We start from the raw sequence: 19,681 nt of genomic DNA, 5'->3' as shown, positions 1-19,681 counted from the left end.
TTTCCTACTCAACCGATAGGCATGCGGGACTCAAACACTGAATTCTCGTTATCTTCACAATTAATACGGCACGGCACGTCTTCTCAAGGCCCGGATGTCAGCCAACTCGCTGCCCGGAGGCCACGTGAGGTAGGCCAGAATGCTGACCTAAGAAAGTCATATGCCTGTTCTCCTATGGCCGCGGCAGGTAACACTGTTTCCCGTTCCAATGGGAGTTCAGGTTTCGCTTTTGGGTAAGACATGAGGTAGGGAGCGGCGAAATTTTCGGGAACTTGTCAGCGTTATGAGGCAACTGTCCAGATCACTCGAGGGTGAGAAAACGTACCTGAGCATCCAGAAAGCCACCAATGCAAGGCTGGGCCGGCTGCCTCCACATTTGGATTCATGAGCAAAGAGTCAGTGTCGAACTGGGTATAGTAATAGTGCTGACTGGTCAGTCCTGCATAGTACTCGGAAGACTTTCAGGGGTGGTGGTGGTAGCGTAGATGCATGCCCAGTTGCGCAGAAATGTTGTATGGTATGACAGACTAAGTTGAGGTGTGCTTAGTTTCCAACACTGTGGTCTTGGAGGGGGGAGTCTTGGTCGATCTGGGACCATTAGGCGTACTGTACACTCGATGGGTTCCCCAATAATTACACTTGATCCCTAGGCACATATGTTTCTTTATAAACTGCAACAATGAGGAACCCACATGCGATTTCATGCGATTTTGAAGACTTTGCGAAGACCACAACACATCATCTATACAGTATGAAAGCGTTGTCAGACACCACGACTCTATATCATAACAAACCCAAGCGTGCACTCGTGAAGAGTGCAAGCATTGCCAAGGCCTGGGGTGGGATGTAGACATAGCCTTATGATGGACAGGGGACCCTGTCGCTATGACTGTCAGCAGGTGATAGGGCGGGTACGGAGTAGTATTCTTAAAATTGTGGCTCTGAATCTGATTCGTTTCTACCATTTTCTATCGATATCGACTCATAAGGTAGGTACTAAGACAATATTGGAAAAAGTCGTAGTACCAAGATGACGGGTATATCTCGCCTTGGGGCCATATAGACCTGAAACCCAGCAACATGGCCATCTAGGTAACGGGCGAATGTTTGAATCTACATGAGCTATCATGTTGTAATGCAACAGAGTTGTCTTGGTGTCGAAAATGTCATCTGTGGAATCGTGAAAGAATGAGCCCCTGGGTAATGATCGAGACCCATACGATTCTAGGCCCGCTAGTCGGTAGCTCCCTGACTCTAATTTGAGATGGTGGCTTTTTACTATTGCACAGTTGGAATTAGCTGATGCTTGTTGGTATGAAACGGGAAACAAGAGTTAGAGAAACCACATCAGATTCCAGGGACTCCAGTGCCCTAGCACCGGGACGTTGGGCGCAGCAAGGCCTGCCCACCATCACCATAAGTGCCGAGCAGCAAGGGTTAGCGCTGAGCAGTGCTACTGCGTGTGACCCTTTCTTAGACACGTCTTTGTATCGACATTGTTTAGCTAGGAAGGTATCTGGAAACTTGATCTTGGTGACTTATTCGGTCGGGAAGCTTTCAAGATTGGATGCCAGACGGACGGTCTGCATTCCCGATATGGCATTTCAGGCATCATTTCGTGATATCGTGGCTGGGGGTTTGCTGTCGTGCTGCTGCGTGTTTCAAAGTCCCATCGTGCTGCGTTTGGGTGAGGATCGATGGATAGAGGGGAGCTAACGTTGTTACTCATTGAGGACGAGAATAGAGTCTCTGCCTGATCTGCCTGTTGATGTTCGAGGGCACGTGTGATGGCCTGTCCGTAAGTCGGCTTTTCAATGGGGAACAGGAGCCAGGCGAACCATTGCCTTGAATGACCAACTCTCCAAAGTCCCCTAAATTTTGAAGCCATTCCGTAATTTAGTACTTTCTCCACGTACGTCCTAATCGCCCTACAAACTTAGTACCCAAAAAGACCCTGATTAATACATCATCGTCATGTCCTCCATGGGCGCATCTCATCCTTTGTCATCAACGCTGTGCGCTTCTGTTCTCTCATGGGTCCAGACCTCTTGATTACAGGCCCCCCATTGTTTCGCATACGTCATAACCCTGCCTCTCTCGCCAATATTCATAGTATGGTGGTGCTTCTCTAACGGTAAGAAGATAGTCGCCGTCACAAGCTTTTGAAGTCACCCTCGGCCGATCAAGACAAAGTCGTTCAATCCGCTCTTACATGCAGCTACGATACTTACAGGAGGTACCATGCTGGTACCATGCAATGCAGTATGAGACATACCTAGGTAGTAGAAGAGGGTGCGATTTCAACTATCGCCATTGCATTGCATCACATTGTTTCCAGGTCTGTAACCCTCCCCTTCAGCCCTGCTGCAGGTCAATTCAACCTCCCTGTCTCAGACCAATTGATGACTCCTCACACCGAACCCAGGAACCACCTCCAACCTATGGATGGAGTTGATTATGGCCCGTCGCGTATGTCCCTACAGGACTATAGGCTTCGCACTACGGACTACCCCTGCGCTCGCCGTTGGATCCCTGTCCGGTTGATGCGGTACCGGTACCCAGTAGCCAGGCTCATTCATCCACACCCATTGCGCTGCTGCGCCTTGAGAGCAAGCCCGTGCTTTCTCAGTCTCACTCAATGGATAAGTTGAGTTAAGGCATGTTTCTGGCTTCCTTCGGAACAAGAACCACCCGATGAAACAGAAGAAATCGGAGCACAGGGCACTTGACGCACAAGGTCCTAGGAGCCATAGCCTCCGAAGAAAGTAAAGCCCCCAAATTCAAAGGTCCTTTAGACCCCCTCCCCTCCAGGCCCAAGGCATCCTTGGTCCTTCAGCGGTGGGTCTGCACTAATTATCCCAAGCCTGCAATAGACGCGCCCCAGCCTTTGTCACCTGTCAAGACAGTCAGACTCAACTTGCGGCTATTGCTCTCACGCACTCTTACTGGCGTCTCTGGCGTCACTGGTGCCTTGACACACATCCTGGTGATGTTCTTGGGGAGTGTTGTTTGTCAAAGAAAAGCCCCGAACCGGGGCGTGTCTTTATGACCTTCGATGCTCTCGTCCAGGCTACAAGCAGGCCTATAAGGCTGCGATGCCTCTTTGGAAGTTAATTGTCTTATCCTCACTTCCTATCTCTCTATTCATAACATTCATAAAGCAAGCGTTTCTCGATTGATTCTCACTGTCTTGCCTTCAAGCTTCATCCTCCTTGTTCAGTGCCCCTTGTCTTCATTACGAACCCAGACCACGAACGATTTCTTCCTTTGTTGGTTCACATATTAGACATCTTACTGGGTTGTACAATTTCCTGTATTCTAAACCAACGACACCAGGCCAACAACTTCACGGCCCACCACCACAACCATGTGCTATCAACTTGTCGAGCTCTATTCGGCTTGCCGATGCCCCTACTACACCCATGCTGTTGATCGCTGCGCAGCATACGGCCGCCCAGGCCATCCCATCCAGCAGCGGACGATCCTCGTTGGTTACCTATGCTCTGCACACTCGAGTCATGGTGCTCAGTATGCATCACCACATAGCTACTCAGACAGTGGCTACCACAGTGGCTACTCGAGCTCAAAGAGCTATCGATGAACGATTCTGTCTTCGGCAGTGGGATCTTGCTCTACGAAACTGATAATATTCAAGTTCGACGACTGGGCTTTTTACCTTCTCTCCTGCAACCCATCGCAGCTCTCCTTTTTGCTAGCAGGATTTCGTTGGACTGGTGGAGTTCCGAATGAGGTTCACCGCTAGGCGTATGCTTTTTGCAGACCTTCTGGCTCTATTGTCGCCCATTGGGGCCTCCTCGTTTTGTGGGTGACCACTTCTGTTATGGAGATCACAGCAACGTTGCCGAGGGCATAGGAATGAGATATGACATGGACAAAAAAACGATCACGACGGAATGCCTTTTTTTCGGTAAGGGAGAGCAACTCACATCGCTGTTCTCCCTTCGCCAGCAATTCTTTCTTTCTTTCTTTTAACATACGGCGTTGTTTTCTTGAACTTGCCAGTGGTTCTTTATTTGCCTACAGCATTCATCAACGGAGGGAAAATCTCTCTACTCACATTGTCGGATGGCGTTGACTTATTTGACCTTTTTCCCCTTTGCACAGCGATGGATTTATTGGTGCGACTTCATTTTCGCTTGGCTGGAAACAAGTCAGGATACAGCGATATTGGATTACATCTAGGAACAGCAGGTGCTGAGAGCCTCACGGCGATTTTAGACGGTGGGATTTCTATTCTTGAGCATCATGGGCCGAGACATTACTGGTAACAAGTCTCCGCCCCCGGACTACGGTACTGCGATTTCTTTTCTTCTTCTTCTTTTCTTCTTCTCCGTGGATGTCTTTTTTGACAAAGGACGATCCACATCTTAGGGTCACTGGGACTTTTATTACGGTTTGCATTTGAACCGGCGGAGCTTACTAAAATGCTTGTAGCATTAGATGTGGACAACGGATGGCTGGCCATTATTTCATTTCTCTTGGAGAGGATCTTTCAAAATCTCCGATGTATTCTTTTTGTTTTCATACTGCATCACCTGGGCCTATACCTAACAAAGCATTGATTGCAAGAGTCACCCTGGTCATGTAGTACGTATGTTCTTGGCTTAGGAGCTGGGTTCCCAATCAAACAACGAGCAACAGGAAGTGTGACGTTGAACGTTACACGATATGAAAAAAGACAATTTTCCCTCTGCTCAATACTCTCAAACTCTTCTCGTGCATCATTAAATTAGCAAGAACATTCAAAGTAGAAAGCATGATTGGTGCCTATTTTACTGAGGCTTAGTTTCAACTCATCCTCTCGATCATCAGGCAAAGTGGGTCGTATGAAGTCAACTTCTCCACAACTTCACAACCAAGCCTTGAGAGCCTCGGCCGAAAGAGATGGTTACGTGCACGCACATTAAAATCATCCATATCTTCAAAGCCTTTACCTGCTTGCTCTAGCACAGCTGTAAGACTTCGAGGCGCTGAAAAACCATTGCAACGGCAATGCTAGATGTGCCATGGGGAGGCCTCAGTTAAGCCACTAGCTCTAAGTGCTGAGTTTGTGCATCGTACAGATAAAGGCAGAAAGGGCTAAAAACACTTATATCGACTAAGTTGAGTCACAGCCTTGCAGTTGCGGTTGCAGTTTCGATAGTTTGTCTAAGCCCATGGTCACGGCAATGGTAATGACGTCCGAGGTTAGCGTGTCCTATTATTAGGCCACCCACCCCGGTAGATTGCCAGATCGAGCCATGCGGGAAGGATGGGTGCGCTCGGCGAGAGTAAGGCCAATCAGCCTTGAGAGGGATTTCGGCTGTTTTACTCAGGAAACTTTTGACGCAGATTACAAGGAGGGCTGGGGGCTTGTGTGATTTGCGGGCGGTGCGCGATTAGGCGCACTGGCGCCATGCAGGGAACTATTCCGGGGTGTGAGACGATCAGACGGGTTGCCAAGGATATTGGGGTATGTGTTTTGGATAGATGAACAAGGAGTTTGTGTACCAATAAAGGTGATCTTCTACGTACGTTACAAGGACCTGACCGTGCAACGTCGTTGTGGAAAGGCTGCAGATTTCACTTAGCACTCGATAGCCTATACTGCCGAGTGTTATATTCCTGACACGAGCACAACAATCGAAATTTAAATCCCAGGTGGATGTAACAATCCCGTGCAAAGAAGCATCGCAAGCTTACAGCCAAGCTCAAGGTTGGATGAATTATGCAGTGTATAAGGGGAACCTGGGTGCTCAGGTGCAATTGGCCAGCACAAAACGGTGCTGACATGACGGAGAGCTACCTGAAGCTTGCATCTTTGGAGTTGGCGAACATTGCAAGGTGATTCGCCTATCGCTTGAAGAACTCATCAAAGGCTGAGGTGAGCCAAAGTAGTAACGCTACATCGTGGTAGTTTCCAGGGATCAGTTCGAAATAGGAATGGCACGATTCAGTTGTCAGAAACGGCTGAGGTTGTGTTCCATGCTGACGGCCAGAGTCCCCAAGAAATTAAACTAGACGATCCCTGGCTTGCCGAAGCCGGGCTGTTTGTATGCAGGGGCATGACGTCTGGTGGAGTGCTCAAGGCGTTTTTCCTCTGGAGGGAACAGGGGTGAGCCATCCCAGCTAGGGGGTTGGGGCGGCTGGCGCTTGTGAGTAGGGGTCATTCTGTGAGGGACGTGAGTTGCTGGGTCTTTGTTCCTCTCTATAGAACAGGCCTGTATCATGTAGGGTCCTTTGTTGAAACTCGGCTACAGTTACATCAGACTCTGTATCATGTTCAGCCTTACACGCGAGTCAGGTTTCTTGGCAGTGCAGCTCAACATGTCGTCATGATGAGCTTGGGCCCAAACTAAAATATTACTGTACCTTGTTATCTGATGCCAGGAAACGAGATATTCGCCTTGATTCAATCGCTCCTTCCTGAATAATGGCAATTATGAGAGAAAGGGAAGGTGAAATGGAAGGCAGGTTCGGCGAAACTGGGAAAGGCAAAGCCGCCATCAACCCTTCAGTGGCCTGACTTTTAACCCTACATCAACTCCATCAACAACGGCCTCTCCCCTCACTCTTTTCCCTTTTCCGTCTTCCGCATCCTAGCAACCGTTTCTACACATACATGATAGAATCATTAGTCTTCATCTTCATTCTCCCCCTGTGTTCAGCCTAGACCTTGTTGGGAATGCCCTCATGTTCAATGACCGAGTCTCTTGATCCAATATAACATCTACTCAAGCAATCGTCAGCAATACTTCTTTAAATTCAACCTTTTCCAACACGGCGTCTAGTTGAACATCAACTCCACGGCGTAAATCCCTTTGTCATCACGATACACTTTCGTATCCAGCGTCCAACACGCGACACGGCCGTCTGCTTTAGCACACGTTACGTGAAACTCCATCATGTTTTCTAACCTCATTGGCCACACTCTGGCCTTTCTCCCTCAAGGGAACTCTAACAATCACATCGGTACTGACGTTGGCGACTTCGATCAAACCCCTCCTCCGAGTTCACGTGTATCCGTGGACATGCCAAGAAGCGAGGATATGGGACCAGAGGCTATCAAAGAGTTGAGAAAAAAATACGACACCGCACCTCTTGGGCATCTTAAATCACCATTGACGAATTCAGAAGTTTCTGGCACAAATAAGTGGGCTCCTCTTGCAAAGACTCAGCAATCCGAACACTCGGCAGAAACAATAAATACTCTGGGCGCTATACCTGCCCCCCTTTACCTCAAAACTTCTTTATTACAGGACGGGATGACAATACAGCACAGTCCTCTAGAAGCTTCTGTGAGAGGCCAGAATGATCACCAAGTTGAAGATGTTTCAGGGACTACAGGGATTCTGTGCGCCGATAATGACCTAGAGTCATCACCAGGGGAGATTGGCCAGCGGCCAACATTGGAACAGAACCCGCCTAGATCAAGGGGTATCTTATCGAATAAAGACTAGAAGTCCCAGTCTCCTTCGGTGAAACTGGGCCCAAACTTTGACCTCCTTCTGAGCGATTACAGAAATCGGCTAAATATGTCAACTGATGAGGGCTGGAAAAAGACTGGCATGAACTGTCCTGGCGGAAGTGCTTCAGAAGACAAAAGCATTGCTTCTCCAGAAAAATATGCGGTCTTTACGAACGCTTCGAGTGTTGGTGACCAGGATGCTAGACGCTTCTCATCGCTCAGCACAGGCTCATGCCTACACAATATGCCGTCGTCAGACACACAGCTGCATGGCTCATACGTCCAAAACAACAGCTCTCACGACACCAATTGTCCAGAGTTATCTCTGATGGAAGACCAGAGCTTATTGGCTACAAACATAAACAGACCAGTCCGCAGTCAATCCTCGGGATCTATTATGAGCTGTTTATGGAAAAGTCAGTGGCTCAGGCGACTATCGCGCGCAGCAAAGTCAGACGGTTCACAGCTTACCAAGCCTCAGCCTGGAATCAAACTAATCAGATCAGATGATCGACGTCCATCAGAGCCTGTTTTGCCAAGTAGTATGGCTCTGCGTAGAATGTCCGCCTGCTCAACTCTATCTGGCAAGTCTGATCCTGGAGTTGACGGGGTACTGTTCAAACGTGCATTCAGCGATCTTGAGAGGCTCCTCGATGAAGCTCTCTCCCTCGCCTTGGATGTCGCGGATCATTCGGAAGCCGCAGCTTATGCTAGTCACCCTGCCGCATCGAAAGAGCATGGCGCCGATCGTGTGGACGAATCAAACATGTCGATGGACGACAGACCCCAAGAAAATGTCGAAACAATTCCTATAGATGGATCAGATATGGCCTACCCAGCGAGGCCAGGCTGCAGGCGTGCTGCCACTTACACTGCCGTACCCAAACGCCCGCGGCTGGCCGATGTAGTTGAGAGCTATTCCGGAACCTATCAGGAGCTTCGAACAAGGACTCAGGCTGCACGAAGACAACAAAGCGGCACCTCACGACGTTCTTCACTCAGCAGAAAGTCCCGGAAATCTCACAAAGGGTTCAAGACGGATCGTAGACGGAGGCCAATTATGCTGAACGATCTCCGCAGCACAACTGCCCTTCTTGATATTGGAGGAATGGACGTCAAAGAACAAACAACAGCTCGCAAACGCTCGGCAGCTGTGGAGGCTTCATCAGCCGTTCGAAGTGGGACCATTCATGATGCTCTACCAGAACATAACATTGCTGGGAGAAGATTGCATGGCGAACACGGCATCAATCTTCGAAAGCGATCGCACGTGAGTCTACAGGACATGCAAGGTTTCAACCTTCCAAAGTCGCACATCAGGCAACCGATTGCGAGGGACTAGTCACCCGTTCGCAAGCGATTTGTAGCATCTACTGCCTGCTTGAGCACAGCGCTCATCGGAGTACTACTTGGTATCTATACGGGCCTAGTCCCATCAATCCAGTATTATATCGTGGATCAATCACATGTCACTGTTCACGGCAACACCGGTTGTTTCCTTGCCCTTGCTATTCCGTCCTTCTTTCTCTGGCCATTGCCTTTACTCCATGGTCGGAAGCCGTATATAATGTCAAGTCTCATTATTGCAATGCCTCTTCTTTTTCCACAGGCAATTGCAGTCAGCAGTCCCAGGCTGACCAACACTGCGTCTTGGAGGGTAATGCTGTTGGCCTCTCGTACCCTAATGGGTGGCTCTTTGGGCTTTGCGACTATGAACTTTCACTCAGTTCTGACCGACCTTTTTGGCGCTTCCCTAATGTGTCAGCATCCCCATGAAGAGGTTGTCGATCATTTCGACGCAAGAAGACATGGTGGTGGCATGGGTATTTGGCTTGGTATCTGGACCTGGTGCTGGATTGGATCTCTTGGACTTGGTTTTCTCATTGGTGCAGCTATCATTGATAAACATTCGCCAGCATGGGGCTTTTACATCAGCATCATGATGATTGCAGTTGTCTTGATTCTCAATGTGATATGCCCCGAGGTCCGACGATCTGCATTCCGACGGTCGATTGCAGAAGTCCGAACAGGGGGGGACATCTCACGTCGTCTGGCTCGAGGAGAAGTGATGATGCATCGAGTCAAGACAGGTCCAAAGTGGTGGGGACAGGAAGCATACCATGGTGTTCGTTTATCCTTGGAGATGCTTGAACAACCTGGCTTCGCGGTTGTAGCGATATACGTCGCCTGGATTTATGCACAAGTCGTTCTTGTCATCATTCTGCTGGGCTCACTCGTATCTCGCTTCTATCATCTCAGATCGCCATATGTCGGCCTTCATGTCGCCGCCGTTGCACTCGGCGCTCTCCTTGCAATTCCTTTCCAAAAGGCCAGCATCTTCTCCAGATCTCGCAACCGAGAAAATAAAGTTAACCGCGAGGTCCTAGGCAAAAAAATAGTATGGTCTTCACATCTAGTCCGCCGGGCCGTCTTTACTATTGCCCTTCCGATTGGCGGCGCCTGCTATGCTGCTGTTTCGTCAGGACCACCAATCAGTTCTGGCGTGCCAACCTTTTTTGCCTTATGTATAGGTTTTCTATCCTCCCTCGCCATTTCAGAATGCAACGGCCTCATCATGGAAACCTTCGATACATCGGATCTGTCTCCCGGAATGGTTGGTCGCCACCGTGATCCCACAGGTCAAGACCAGCGTCGAACCAACTACTCCTCTTTTCCAAGAGTGACAGCAGGATTCGCTATGATACAATCCTTCTCATACATACTTGCGGCTGGCTCAACTGCGCTGGGCGGTCATGTAACGCGGAAGCTTGGCCAACAAGTTGCCACGAGCGTCGTAGCTGCGATACTCTTCTTGTTGACTGTCCTCTTGTTGCTTGTTCTCATCCGGTTCAAGAATGTGCTCATCATACCTCGTTCAAAATCAGAAGAGATGGAGAGAATTACCCAAGCGCGTCGGCGGTCTTCGAAACGCCGAGCTTCCATGCCCAATGACTTGCGTGCACTGATGGAAGAGGATTATGCCTGGCGGCCCACAATGATAGGAAACCCGATGGGCAAAAACCGCCGAATGAACGTATTGGAAATGGGTAACCTGACAAGGTGGCAAGATATTCGACGGCGAAATAAGCTCATTGATGCGGGTGTCCATCTCAATCGTGATACGTTGGATCAAGGTCTAGATGCTCTAGATGTTGCGCTCGAAAACCATATTGATAACATGCGACAGAATGCATCTGGATTCTTCAGACGAGGGAGCTTAAGAAAGCATGGAAGCCGTCTCCGTCGCAGCAACCAAAGCAGTGAGCAGACATTTCATGACTTGGAACTGGACATGCTTGATCCAGTGGGTACGCCGAGTGAGTCGTCCCAGCAACCTCGACAGTATGTCGAGAGGGAATGTGTTATGGGTCAAACAATCAAGGAGGAGAACAAGGACGAAACCCAAGCTGGACCTAGCACTTTGCAAAAAGACCACACTTAAAGGACACGAAGAGTATTAATGAGAGAGTGTGACCTATAGAATTAGAATGAATGTCTAGGTGGTGTAGTATAGGTGCATGCAATAATTTCCGCCCTGAATTCGTGTGCGGTCCTGAGGCATTTTTCCGTCATCTATGACTGTTGCTAATGCTCATTGTAGCTTCCAAATGCTTGACTATTATACAAAATTGATATGTGGTCTAATTCACGAAACAAAAGAACGATGGTGCATGTGTCGACGAAATCTCTATATCTCCATTTTATTGTACGTTCAAGACCAGGTCATCTCCTCGCCGTGTAGGGGTCAATGTCGGCTGCCAATGCGGCGACATAGGAAGGTTTGGTGGTGTCTTGTCTTGAATATCACGATTCCACTTTGAAGCGCCAGTTTTGTCTGTACCAATAGTCATACCAGCGGCGCGATCCAAGCCGACGCGCTTAGCTAGAAGTGAATCCTGGCTATCAGAGTGAACAAGTGAAGGTTTCATTGATTGCGGGGGGCGGTAACTCTGGTATTGAGCGGAGTGCATTTGAGCCTGCTGCCCGGCAGGATAGGGTTGAAATGACTGGTAACCTCCTGTATTATGAGGGTAAGGTTGGTGGCTTGGCCGAGGATGGAAAGAAGGGTACATCTGTGGTTGTTGGTAGGGCTGCTGGTGCGGGAATGTGCGCTGATAGGACTGCAGAGGCTGCTGTTGCTGTTGCTGTTGCTGGAATGACGGATATGCTGTGGGTGTACGTTGTATAGGCTGCCAAGGGTTTTGTTGCTGCTGCTGCTGCTGCTGGTTGTAGCGTTGTTGCGGGTGATTGTGTGGATGCAGTCTCTGGACAGGTTGCCAGGCTGCCTGTTGTTGATGAGGGGAAGGTTGAAACGAGGGAGGCCTCTGATATGGTTGGTACTGCTGAGGCTGAGGCCCTGATGCAGAACGGCGATGCTGAGAAGTTTGGCGGGACTGAAGAGGTTGAGGATATGGTGGGTCAAAATAGAAGGGGGACACCCGGATCTGATCTTCTTTGACACTCGCGGGTTCTGTGGTCTCATCTGGTTCCGGAGAGGGCTCCACAATGCGCATTGTCGATAAGGCTGCCTGTATACCTGTGTTGTCGGTGGGTTGCAGGCCCTGAACAGCTGGTTGAGGTTTCTGTTGTGGTTGCGCATTCAGCTGCGCTTTGGACTGTAGTGCCACGTAGTATGCACTAGGAGGCTGCATCAGACCCAAGGTCGGGCTTGGCTGCCCAGGAGGGCTGTAAACTACCTGTCGCGTAGGAGGGGCAGCTCGCGGATTGACACTGACACCAGAGTTGCCCATCTGGCTGGCACGTCGAGGATCTCGTGGGGGGATCTGAGGCTGCTGCTGACGAGCTCGGACTGACTGTGGAGATTCAACAACAGGAGAGAGGCTGACTTGCTGTTCTGGTGCCACAGACGGAATGCTTGAGGACTCGGTTGAGGTGGTGATGATGGTGGCGCTACTACTGCTAGAGTCTTCACGTGGTCGAGTCAGGGGTCTTGCCATGGAACGACGATTGGAAGCGCTGCGTCTTGGGTGAGACTGGGAAGAGAAGAAGGGGGAGGGATACTGCGGACGAGGTAGACCAGGTCTGGACGGTGCACCACCAGGAATAATCTCAGCTGGAGGAGCAAGCGATCTAGTGCCGCTTCGTTCTGTACTAGTGAGGGGGGCGCTATCATTGTTGGGTGGTCTTAATGCTCCCTCCTGAGAAACCTTGGACTCCTGCGACCCTCGAGCAATCACCGAGGCACGCTTCGGGTTTCCCAGAACCCAATTGCCGTATTGGTCGGCGACATAATAGGTTGTTGCTGAAAGAGGCGTTGTTGGTGGTCTCCAGACTTGAGTGCTGGCGTTTGGAGATATCGACGTACGGTCTTCTTCAAACTCCGTCACGTTACTCTCACGGTTGCTCATCCGTACAGCTGGTCCATCCGGTTTCTCGGCTTGTGGTATTTGTAGCTTCAGTGGTGCGGGTGGTGTCGGCTTAGATCTTCCTGTCCAAGCAGCAGCATCGAGTGTTGGCGGCGGTGGTGGTGGTATTGAAGAGCTCTCATCTCGCGATGAATGTCCATCATCTGGGCGTCTACCGTCAGCTTGCTCCGCATGGAGAATAGGCAAGGGCTTGTCAATGGTGTCTCCGGCAGATATATCCGGTAGGGTCGGTTTCGCAGGGAGCAGCTTTGATAGTCGCCTCAATGGAGATGTATGCACCGCCGTGTTGCGGCTCGAGGGAGGTGGTGATAATGCTACACCAATGGCTTCAGGCTTGACACTCCTACGGTTGGAAGTTGGCGGCGGTGGTGGGTGATTTGGAGGATTCAAATCAGGTCGCAGTTGGTGAACCATCCACGAATTATGTCCACCGTTGTCAGATCGATCTGGCTTATAACCCCAGGTGTCCCTCATGGGAAGAAAACCAGTCTTGATCTGAGGATACTTTCTTCGTCGATGGTATCTTGCCAATACAATAGCTCCAACGGCAACCCCCACTGCGGCGAGGACGCCGACTGAAATACCAGCGACCTGCTCAGTGGAGAGTTTGGCTGAATCATCGCTGTCCTCGTCTTTGCTTGCCCCACCAGCACCACCCTGTACGCCCGTGGTGGTCTCGGACTCTGAACTCGAAGTTGAAGTGTATGTAGAGGTCTCAAATGTAGTGGGCTTAGTGAACGGAGGCTCCGTGATCGAGATGATATCTGAATCATCTGATGAATCAGTCGTAGAGTGTTCTCTGGCCGTCGATCGTGTTGTTGAGCCAACTGGTTTCGTCGATGGTCTTGGAATAATAGGGGGCGAGGATGTGTCTATGACCAATGTTGTCGGCAACGTACTAATAGCGCTAGATGTATCCGGCCGTGAAGTAGTCTTGGTAGTCACTGAGGGAAAAGTCACAACTCCTCCCGTAGGAGCTAAAACTAATGTTGCCGTGATGGTGAGATAAGTAGGATGGACCGCGCCAGGTCTCCCATTGCAAATATCATATGCATTTTCGATGACTCTGTCTGCTTCCGTGTAAGCGATACACTCTTTGTGTATTCTGTGGTTCGTAGTACATACCACTGGCTTCGACTATGGAGCAGTAACCAATGGATCGTTCAGCAGATATGCATTGCATTGCACCCTCACCGAGAGTGAATCCCGAGGCGCCCCTTCGAGAACACAGACAATCCAGCAGAGGTTTTCCGGTGCAAACTTTCTGAGCATAATTGACGTTGAGGAAAGAGGCGAAGCATTCTCCGGCACAGCTGGGGATGAAACTCGAGAAGTCGTTGGAGATATTAGTCGCGAGTACGACAGTTACACAAAAGATCAACCATGCCGGCATGAAGGAAAATGGCCAGCTGGCCATTCTACAACGAAACATCTAATAACGGAAATCAGCTCGAGCTTTAGGCAGGGCACGTCGGGCTGGTGAACTCACCTAAAGAGAAGGGTATCCTATTAAAGGAGATGGCCAGCATCTCAACGATGTGGATTCATGAGCAGTCGTGACAAAATGACAAAGGAACAAAGGGAAAAAGAAAACCAAGGAGAAATTAGTTAGTGAGAGTTTGTACAAGCGGTCACAGAGGATACGACAGAGGAAAAGGAGAAGAGAAGAGAAGAGAAAATGCGAAACACAGTCACAACGGATGGATGCGTTAGGAAACAAGGGGGCATATGAAGACAAGACTGAGCTGGACTGGACTGGCTGGACTTTGCATAGGCATGCAGCATACACATATCTCAGCAGCCGCCGTCTCCGGCTACATCACGCAAGCTGATCATGACATGTAAGGCCAGCGCTTGCTGGGCGTTGTAAGTCGTGGCATCTGCAAGCCTCCTCTTCAGGTGCAGGGCCTCTCGAGGGCTATGGAACCGCCAGAGCGGGCCCTCGATTGCTCTCTGCGTCATTATGGGAGAGGCTAGATCCGAGATATCCTGCTGCAAGTGCTTTCTATTTTTGCGCGCGTGCAATGCAGAGCCGAAATACTTGGACGATCCGAAACTCGACGGACGGTGGACGTTTTGTTTGGCGGTTAGAGTTCGAGCTATGACTGGCTGAGGCTTCTTGTAGCGCCGTTAGACGCGGGAGGGCCCTTATGGGCGTCAGCAACTGACAGCCAACCACAGCCAATCCCCCAACGGGAAACATGATGACTGATCACGTGAAGCCATCTCCGTCCAATTACGGTGTTCGTATAGCCTCAGTTGGGGGCCTAGTATAGGCCATGCTAAGGTACTGTTCCTCTCCTTCTGCTGCAGATCGGCCACCTTTATTAAGCTTGATATTGTAGATGTGATGACTACACTTTTTACGCCTTGGCTGGTTTCAAAGTCAGTTAGGTGGTCATCGTAGACTTAGCCTCTTAGAGTTCCTCTGAAACGGTCACCTCCAGCCCAGCTGAAAGGTCTTAGCGTTACTTCGTCTTGACTGTTCATGGACCCTTCGGTTCGTCGCGAGATCCTAGAGACAATATTGGGGCTGACCAAGAGACCTTATCCTTGTTTCAGTCCGGTTCGAATCGGCGTCTATGAAACGATCAAATAGTGATGTGACCCACAATGTCTTGGCCTTCTTCATATCATCATAGCCAAACGGTATAAGCACCATCACCTATTATGCTACCATGACATAGATCTGTTGATGTCTTGTCCGTATTCATGTCCACTCGCTCCCTCTTCCAGTAACAACACCCGACTCACCATGCAAGCTGGGTGTTCTCATCACCTGCAATTTATTATCTCAGTAGCAGACTTGGTCAACTTTACGGGATATATTCGCATTGAAGATCTAGATTCTCTCCTATTTCAAGGCTCGTCAACCTTCACACGGGTCTCTTATCAGGTGCATCCTTGCCAGGCGTACCGTCGTCAGAAACACCTCTGTGCGGTCACGATGCTCAAGCCGAATTGCCAGGCGAAAGATGGAAAGAGTTTCGTAAACGATAAAGATCAACAACAACCTTGGACGCCGACGCCGACAATAACACCCACAATAGAACCACAAATCCGCCAGGGCACGGGAAGCTCCGAATACCACGAGGCCATCTCTTGTCTGTGGTAGATGAAAACGCCACATATAATGCAGCTTCGCCCTCAGTCCCCACCAACCAAATGCTATGCAAACATCAAATTCCTCTATTAACAATCTCACATGGCCATTTCAGCCTGCAGCTTCCGAAGTTCGGCTTCCTCGTCATCTTCTTCAACTGCCTGCTTCTTGCTTGACACGGCTGTATGATGTCAGTATTTACACAAAAAAGAACTTGAGCAAGGGCACATACGCTCTTCCCTAGCCGGCGTGGGTAGCTTATGCACAGCATCTGACACGGGGACGGTGCCCGTCTTGAGCATCTGTTCGTCGAGCTGCTCCTGTTGTAGCTCATCCAATTCGTTCTCCAACTCATCCTCGTCGATCGGCTCGCCTAATGAGTTCGAGGTGATTGCGTTGACAATCTCGTCGCTCATTGCATTGTGCTCACGCAGTTCGTCCCTGTAATTTCGGATTAGCCAGGGACACATCTCATACAAACCGGCATAAATAAGCGTGGCGTCAACGTACATTGTCGCATCAACCTTGTCCACCGTAAGACCTCCATAGATCTGCTTCATGGCCGCGTTGGCGTTGCTCATGGCTGCCAGAGTCTCCTTGTTGATATTGGCGGACTCGATCGAGTTGATTTGCTGCTCTAGTGTACCGATCTGGGCAACGGTTTGCTCGAGCGCGTGCTCGTGTGTCTTCTTGCGCCTCAAGGCCGCTTTGGCCGCTATCATATAGATCAGCATCTCTGCCCCGCATTACGAATCTCATTGAAATGATCACGTACCGTTCTTGTTGGTGCTCACATTCTTGCGTGCGGTAGCATCCTGCTCGTCGATCTGGGTCTGGAGATGTCTCTCGCGCTTCTGCAACATGTCAAGCTGCGCTCGCAGCCCGAGGATCGCATTCTTGGGCGTGTCCTTGCGTTTTTGGGCCGCGGCGCCACCAAACCAACCCCACATGTTTACAGTTGCTGATCTGTCAATATTGGGGAGAAATGTGAGTTTGATGAAGGAATAGGAGCGCGAGTCCTGTTCCTCTTATTAGGCGATCTTGTCGTGCAGTGTCGGGCCAGAAAATGGCGTAATGAGCCTCGACTCAAGTGTCGGGTAGTGGGGTCAGGCTCCAGGAGAATAAATCCACTGGGGCTACACAGAATATCGGAAGCTTCTAGTATTAGATGGACGAGAAGCGCAATATACCCCGTAGGTTGTCGTGCTCGTTGTCGTCAGCGTCGTCGTCCTAGGTAGTGTAGAGTTAAAGGTAGCCTGCGGGACTCTTATCGTTGCCAGTGTGATGACGGCACCTAGGCCTTGCCCGCTATTTCCTCTTAATTGCATATTGTGGGGCTGTCTGCTATAATTGCAAGATCGCTCATGTGCACCCGTCTCATGTGACGCAATATTCACATGGCCGATCTCAATTACCCCTGTCACTCCGACCAAATATGAGGCTATTCGCAAGTGAGATATGATAGATGAACTTCAGGTGTAATAGCTTGGTTCTTTTAGTATGCTCATGCTTGAGTTATTCTTTCATAAAACGGTATTCACTTTTCCGCCTCTCCACTTCTTGACATGCTGGAATTGCAGAAAGTATATAGGTATAGTATCTATGTTCGTCGACTCATGTTCAAGCATTAGTAGGCAGCCGATGAGAAATTCATTGGCTAATTATATTGATGATTATCATCAGTGTATCCTTGACTCCAGAAAACGGCCCATACTATCTACCTACCTATATTACATCTGGCTCCATACTTCGTTAGCGCCCTCTATGTAAAGCTCCTCTTCCTAACACACATTACTACTGAATTTTCATGGCACAGCGCGTTTCCTGACTAATAATAAGAAGCCAGTTCCTAAATATTACAGGAAGCATCTGCTTCACTTTTAGCCCCTTCCACCAATAGATACCCTAGCGCCCACATTGACCGTATTAAATACGCGACAGATCGAGTCGAATCAAACGAAATAGTTACACGCTGAAGGATAATTTTGGTTGTTGCTCATTTCCAAGCTTAACTTGAAGGTGAACATCGGCCGAGTGGCCTGGAAAAAGTGTTGGAAACGTTAACGGCGTAACGTCATGAGTGCGTGTATGGAGTGAGCTGGTCGAGAGTCGTCCGGTAGATAAGTTAGGTCAAAAAATCAACTCCACTTGCTCTCCAGAATGCGGCTCTCATCATAAGTTACCACCCTTCTCTTGTGTATCGTAATGCCATACGATGTAGTTTGGGAGACCAATAACTTGATAGCCAGCACGCTTAGCCATCTTGGCAAAGCCCTCGGTCTCGGCCTGGTTCTCGAAGGCATACGCTGGAAAGTTGATGCCTAAAGCCGATGTTAGTCGCGACGTAATGGAACTTGATATACTGTGACCACAAACCTGATCGATGAACGTCTGCCTTGACCAGAATGTTGACACCACCAATACCATCCAGTTGAACCTCAACATCTTTGTTTTCGCGCCAATCCCCCATCTTACACATGTATTCGCGCCCAGTGTCGAATTCCTTGTAGCCTTCGACAATGACTGTATCCTTCGGCAGGCTGTTCGCGAGCTTTCGGCCTTTGTCGGACTCGATCCATGAGTTGTAGTCAACTGCGATTGCAAATTAGTAAGTCTCAGGTCATAGCTAGACTTGAGGAACTTACATCGACCTTCGATATCAACACCCTTCTCGAACCTGTGGAACCAAATGTCTCGGATGTGTCAGTGCCATGATGTCTCAGAATATCCTTAAGAGACTTACTGGGCACGAGAATATCTCTGTCGTGCGCAACAAAATCTTCAATGATCCGTCTTGGCGCTTGTTCGATATCGACGTCACGCCAGTACACCCACGAGTGCTCTGGCTTCAGAGCTGTAGCCAAGAGGTAGTTTCTTGCCTTAGCCATGGCTTTGCGACGTGGCGCTTGTACCTCAAACCCATGTCTCTGCTCTGCATCCTGGCTGAGGTGGAAATGGAAGTTCTTTTCGACAACAGTAATACTGTTGAATGGCACCTCGTCCTTCCGTTTTTGTAGGTGGTCTAGCTCGGAAGCAAGGACAGCGAGTGTGTCGTCTTTCGAGTCAGATATTAAAAAGGCGAGATCGATCAGGCGGTGCGGATAAGTGAGCTCTGCGATGAGTTTGAAGTAGTTCTTGAGAAAAGGAGCGGCATCTTTCAGAGGTGTTAAGATCAATACTCGTTCGTTTCGGATGAGGGCCTGTGGGCTCGAGGTGATCGGGTTCAGGTCGATGTGCTGGATCGAAGGAGATTCGACTTTTAGTGGTTTGTGATGGTTGAAGAGGACTGGTGTCTGCATGTGTGCATTCCATAGAGCGTGCTCGTTCGGTGTCATTTCCATGGGGGACTTGTTTGGGCCCCAGCAACGAACACTGTTTCCATGTTAGTCGAGTGCCTCTACTCGAATCGAGTTGACGGTACAGACTTTTGTGGTCCCGGGGGTGGTGCTCGAAAAGCACGGTACAGCAGCATCACAATGCCAGTAACGCATATTAGGAGAAGTAATCGTGATCGTGTCAAGTTGCTTCGCAGTACTCTGCTCGGAGGCATTTGGGCCTTTGCGGCCTTCCAGTTAAGTCCACCACCAGGGAGAAGCATGGTGAATGCTTCAGCAAGTCGTCCTTTCGTTCTATTCTTAGGATAGGACAGTCTGTCGCAGAGGCGATAACTGGCGCTGTCGTTGCAGCTGTGCCCACGTTTTGTCGTTAACAACCACGTGAGGT

The 19,681-nt window shown here is 49.6% G+C and overlaps 6 protein-coding genes across 6 annotated transcripts; 3 read left to right on the top strand and 3 right to left on the bottom strand.

The window, feature by feature from the left end:
• Positions 1-6,905: 6,905 nt before the first annotated feature.
• FPRO_07925 (uncharacterized protein) lies at positions 6,906-7,460 on the top strand (the record flags this gene model as incomplete). Its single annotated transcript, XM_031233966.1, has 1 exon — positions 6,906-7,460. One exon carries the CDS (start codon positions 6,906-6,908, stop codon positions 7,458-7,460), a length of 555 nt encoding a protein of 184 aa, XP_031083750.1.
• A 75-nt stretch (positions 7,461-7,535) lies between these two features.
• Positions 7,536-8,810, top strand: FPRO_07926 (uncharacterized protein; the record flags this gene model as incomplete). The annotated part of the gene is made up of 1 exon (XM_031233965.1): positions 7,536-8,810. The coding sequence occupies one exon, from the start codon at positions 7,536-7,538 to the stop codon at positions 8,808-8,810; it is 1,275 nt and encodes a 424-aa protein (XP_031083749.1).
• A 342-nt stretch (positions 8,811-9,152) lies between these two features.
• On the top strand, positions 9,153-10,910 carry FPRO_07927 (uncharacterized protein; the record flags this gene model as incomplete). The annotated part of the gene is made up of 1 exon (XM_031233964.1): positions 9,153-10,910. One exon carries the CDS (start codon positions 9,153-9,155, stop codon positions 10,908-10,910), a length of 1,758 nt encoding a protein of 585 aa, XP_031083748.1.
• Positions 10,911-11,169: 259 nt separating this feature from the next.
• Positions 11,170-14,272, bottom strand: FPRO_07928 (uncharacterized protein; the record flags this gene model as incomplete). Its single annotated transcript, XM_031233963.1, has 2 exons — positions 11,170-13,925; positions 13,981-14,272. 2 exons carry the CDS (start codon positions 14,270-14,272, stop codon positions 11,170-11,172), a joined length of 3,048 nt encoding a protein of 1,015 aa, XP_031083747.1.
• A 1,784-nt stretch (positions 14,273-16,056) lies between these two features.
• Positions 16,057-16,908, bottom strand: FPRO_07929 (uncharacterized protein; the record flags this gene model as incomplete). Its single annotated transcript, XM_031233962.1, has 4 exons — positions 16,057-16,139; positions 16,191-16,399; positions 16,469-16,673; positions 16,734-16,908. 4 exons carry the CDS (start codon positions 16,906-16,908, stop codon positions 16,057-16,059), a joined length of 672 nt encoding a protein of 223 aa, XP_031083746.1.
• A 1,222-nt stretch (positions 16,909-18,130) lies between these two features.
• FPRO_07930 (putative ANP1 protein) lies at positions 18,131-19,556 on the bottom strand (the record flags this gene model as incomplete). The annotated part of the gene is made up of 5 exons (XM_031233960.1): positions 18,131-18,279; positions 18,335-18,550; positions 18,604-18,651; positions 18,702-19,330; positions 19,384-19,556. The coding sequence occupies 5 exons, from the start codon at positions 19,554-19,556 to the stop codon at positions 18,131-18,133; spliced, it is 1,215 nt and encodes a 404-aa protein (XP_031083745.1).
• Between the last annotated feature and the right edge of the window lie 125 nt (positions 19,557-19,681).

Source organism: Fusarium proliferatum, assembly GCF_900067095.1.
Source record: "Fusarium proliferatum ET1 genome assembly, contig: FPRO_scaffold007, whole genome shotgun sequence".
Taxonomy (NCBI): domain Eukaryota; kingdom Fungi; phylum Ascomycota; class Sordariomycetes; order Hypocreales; family Nectriaceae; genus Fusarium; species Fusarium proliferatum.
This window is presented reverse-complemented; position numbering and strand designations above follow the sequence as displayed.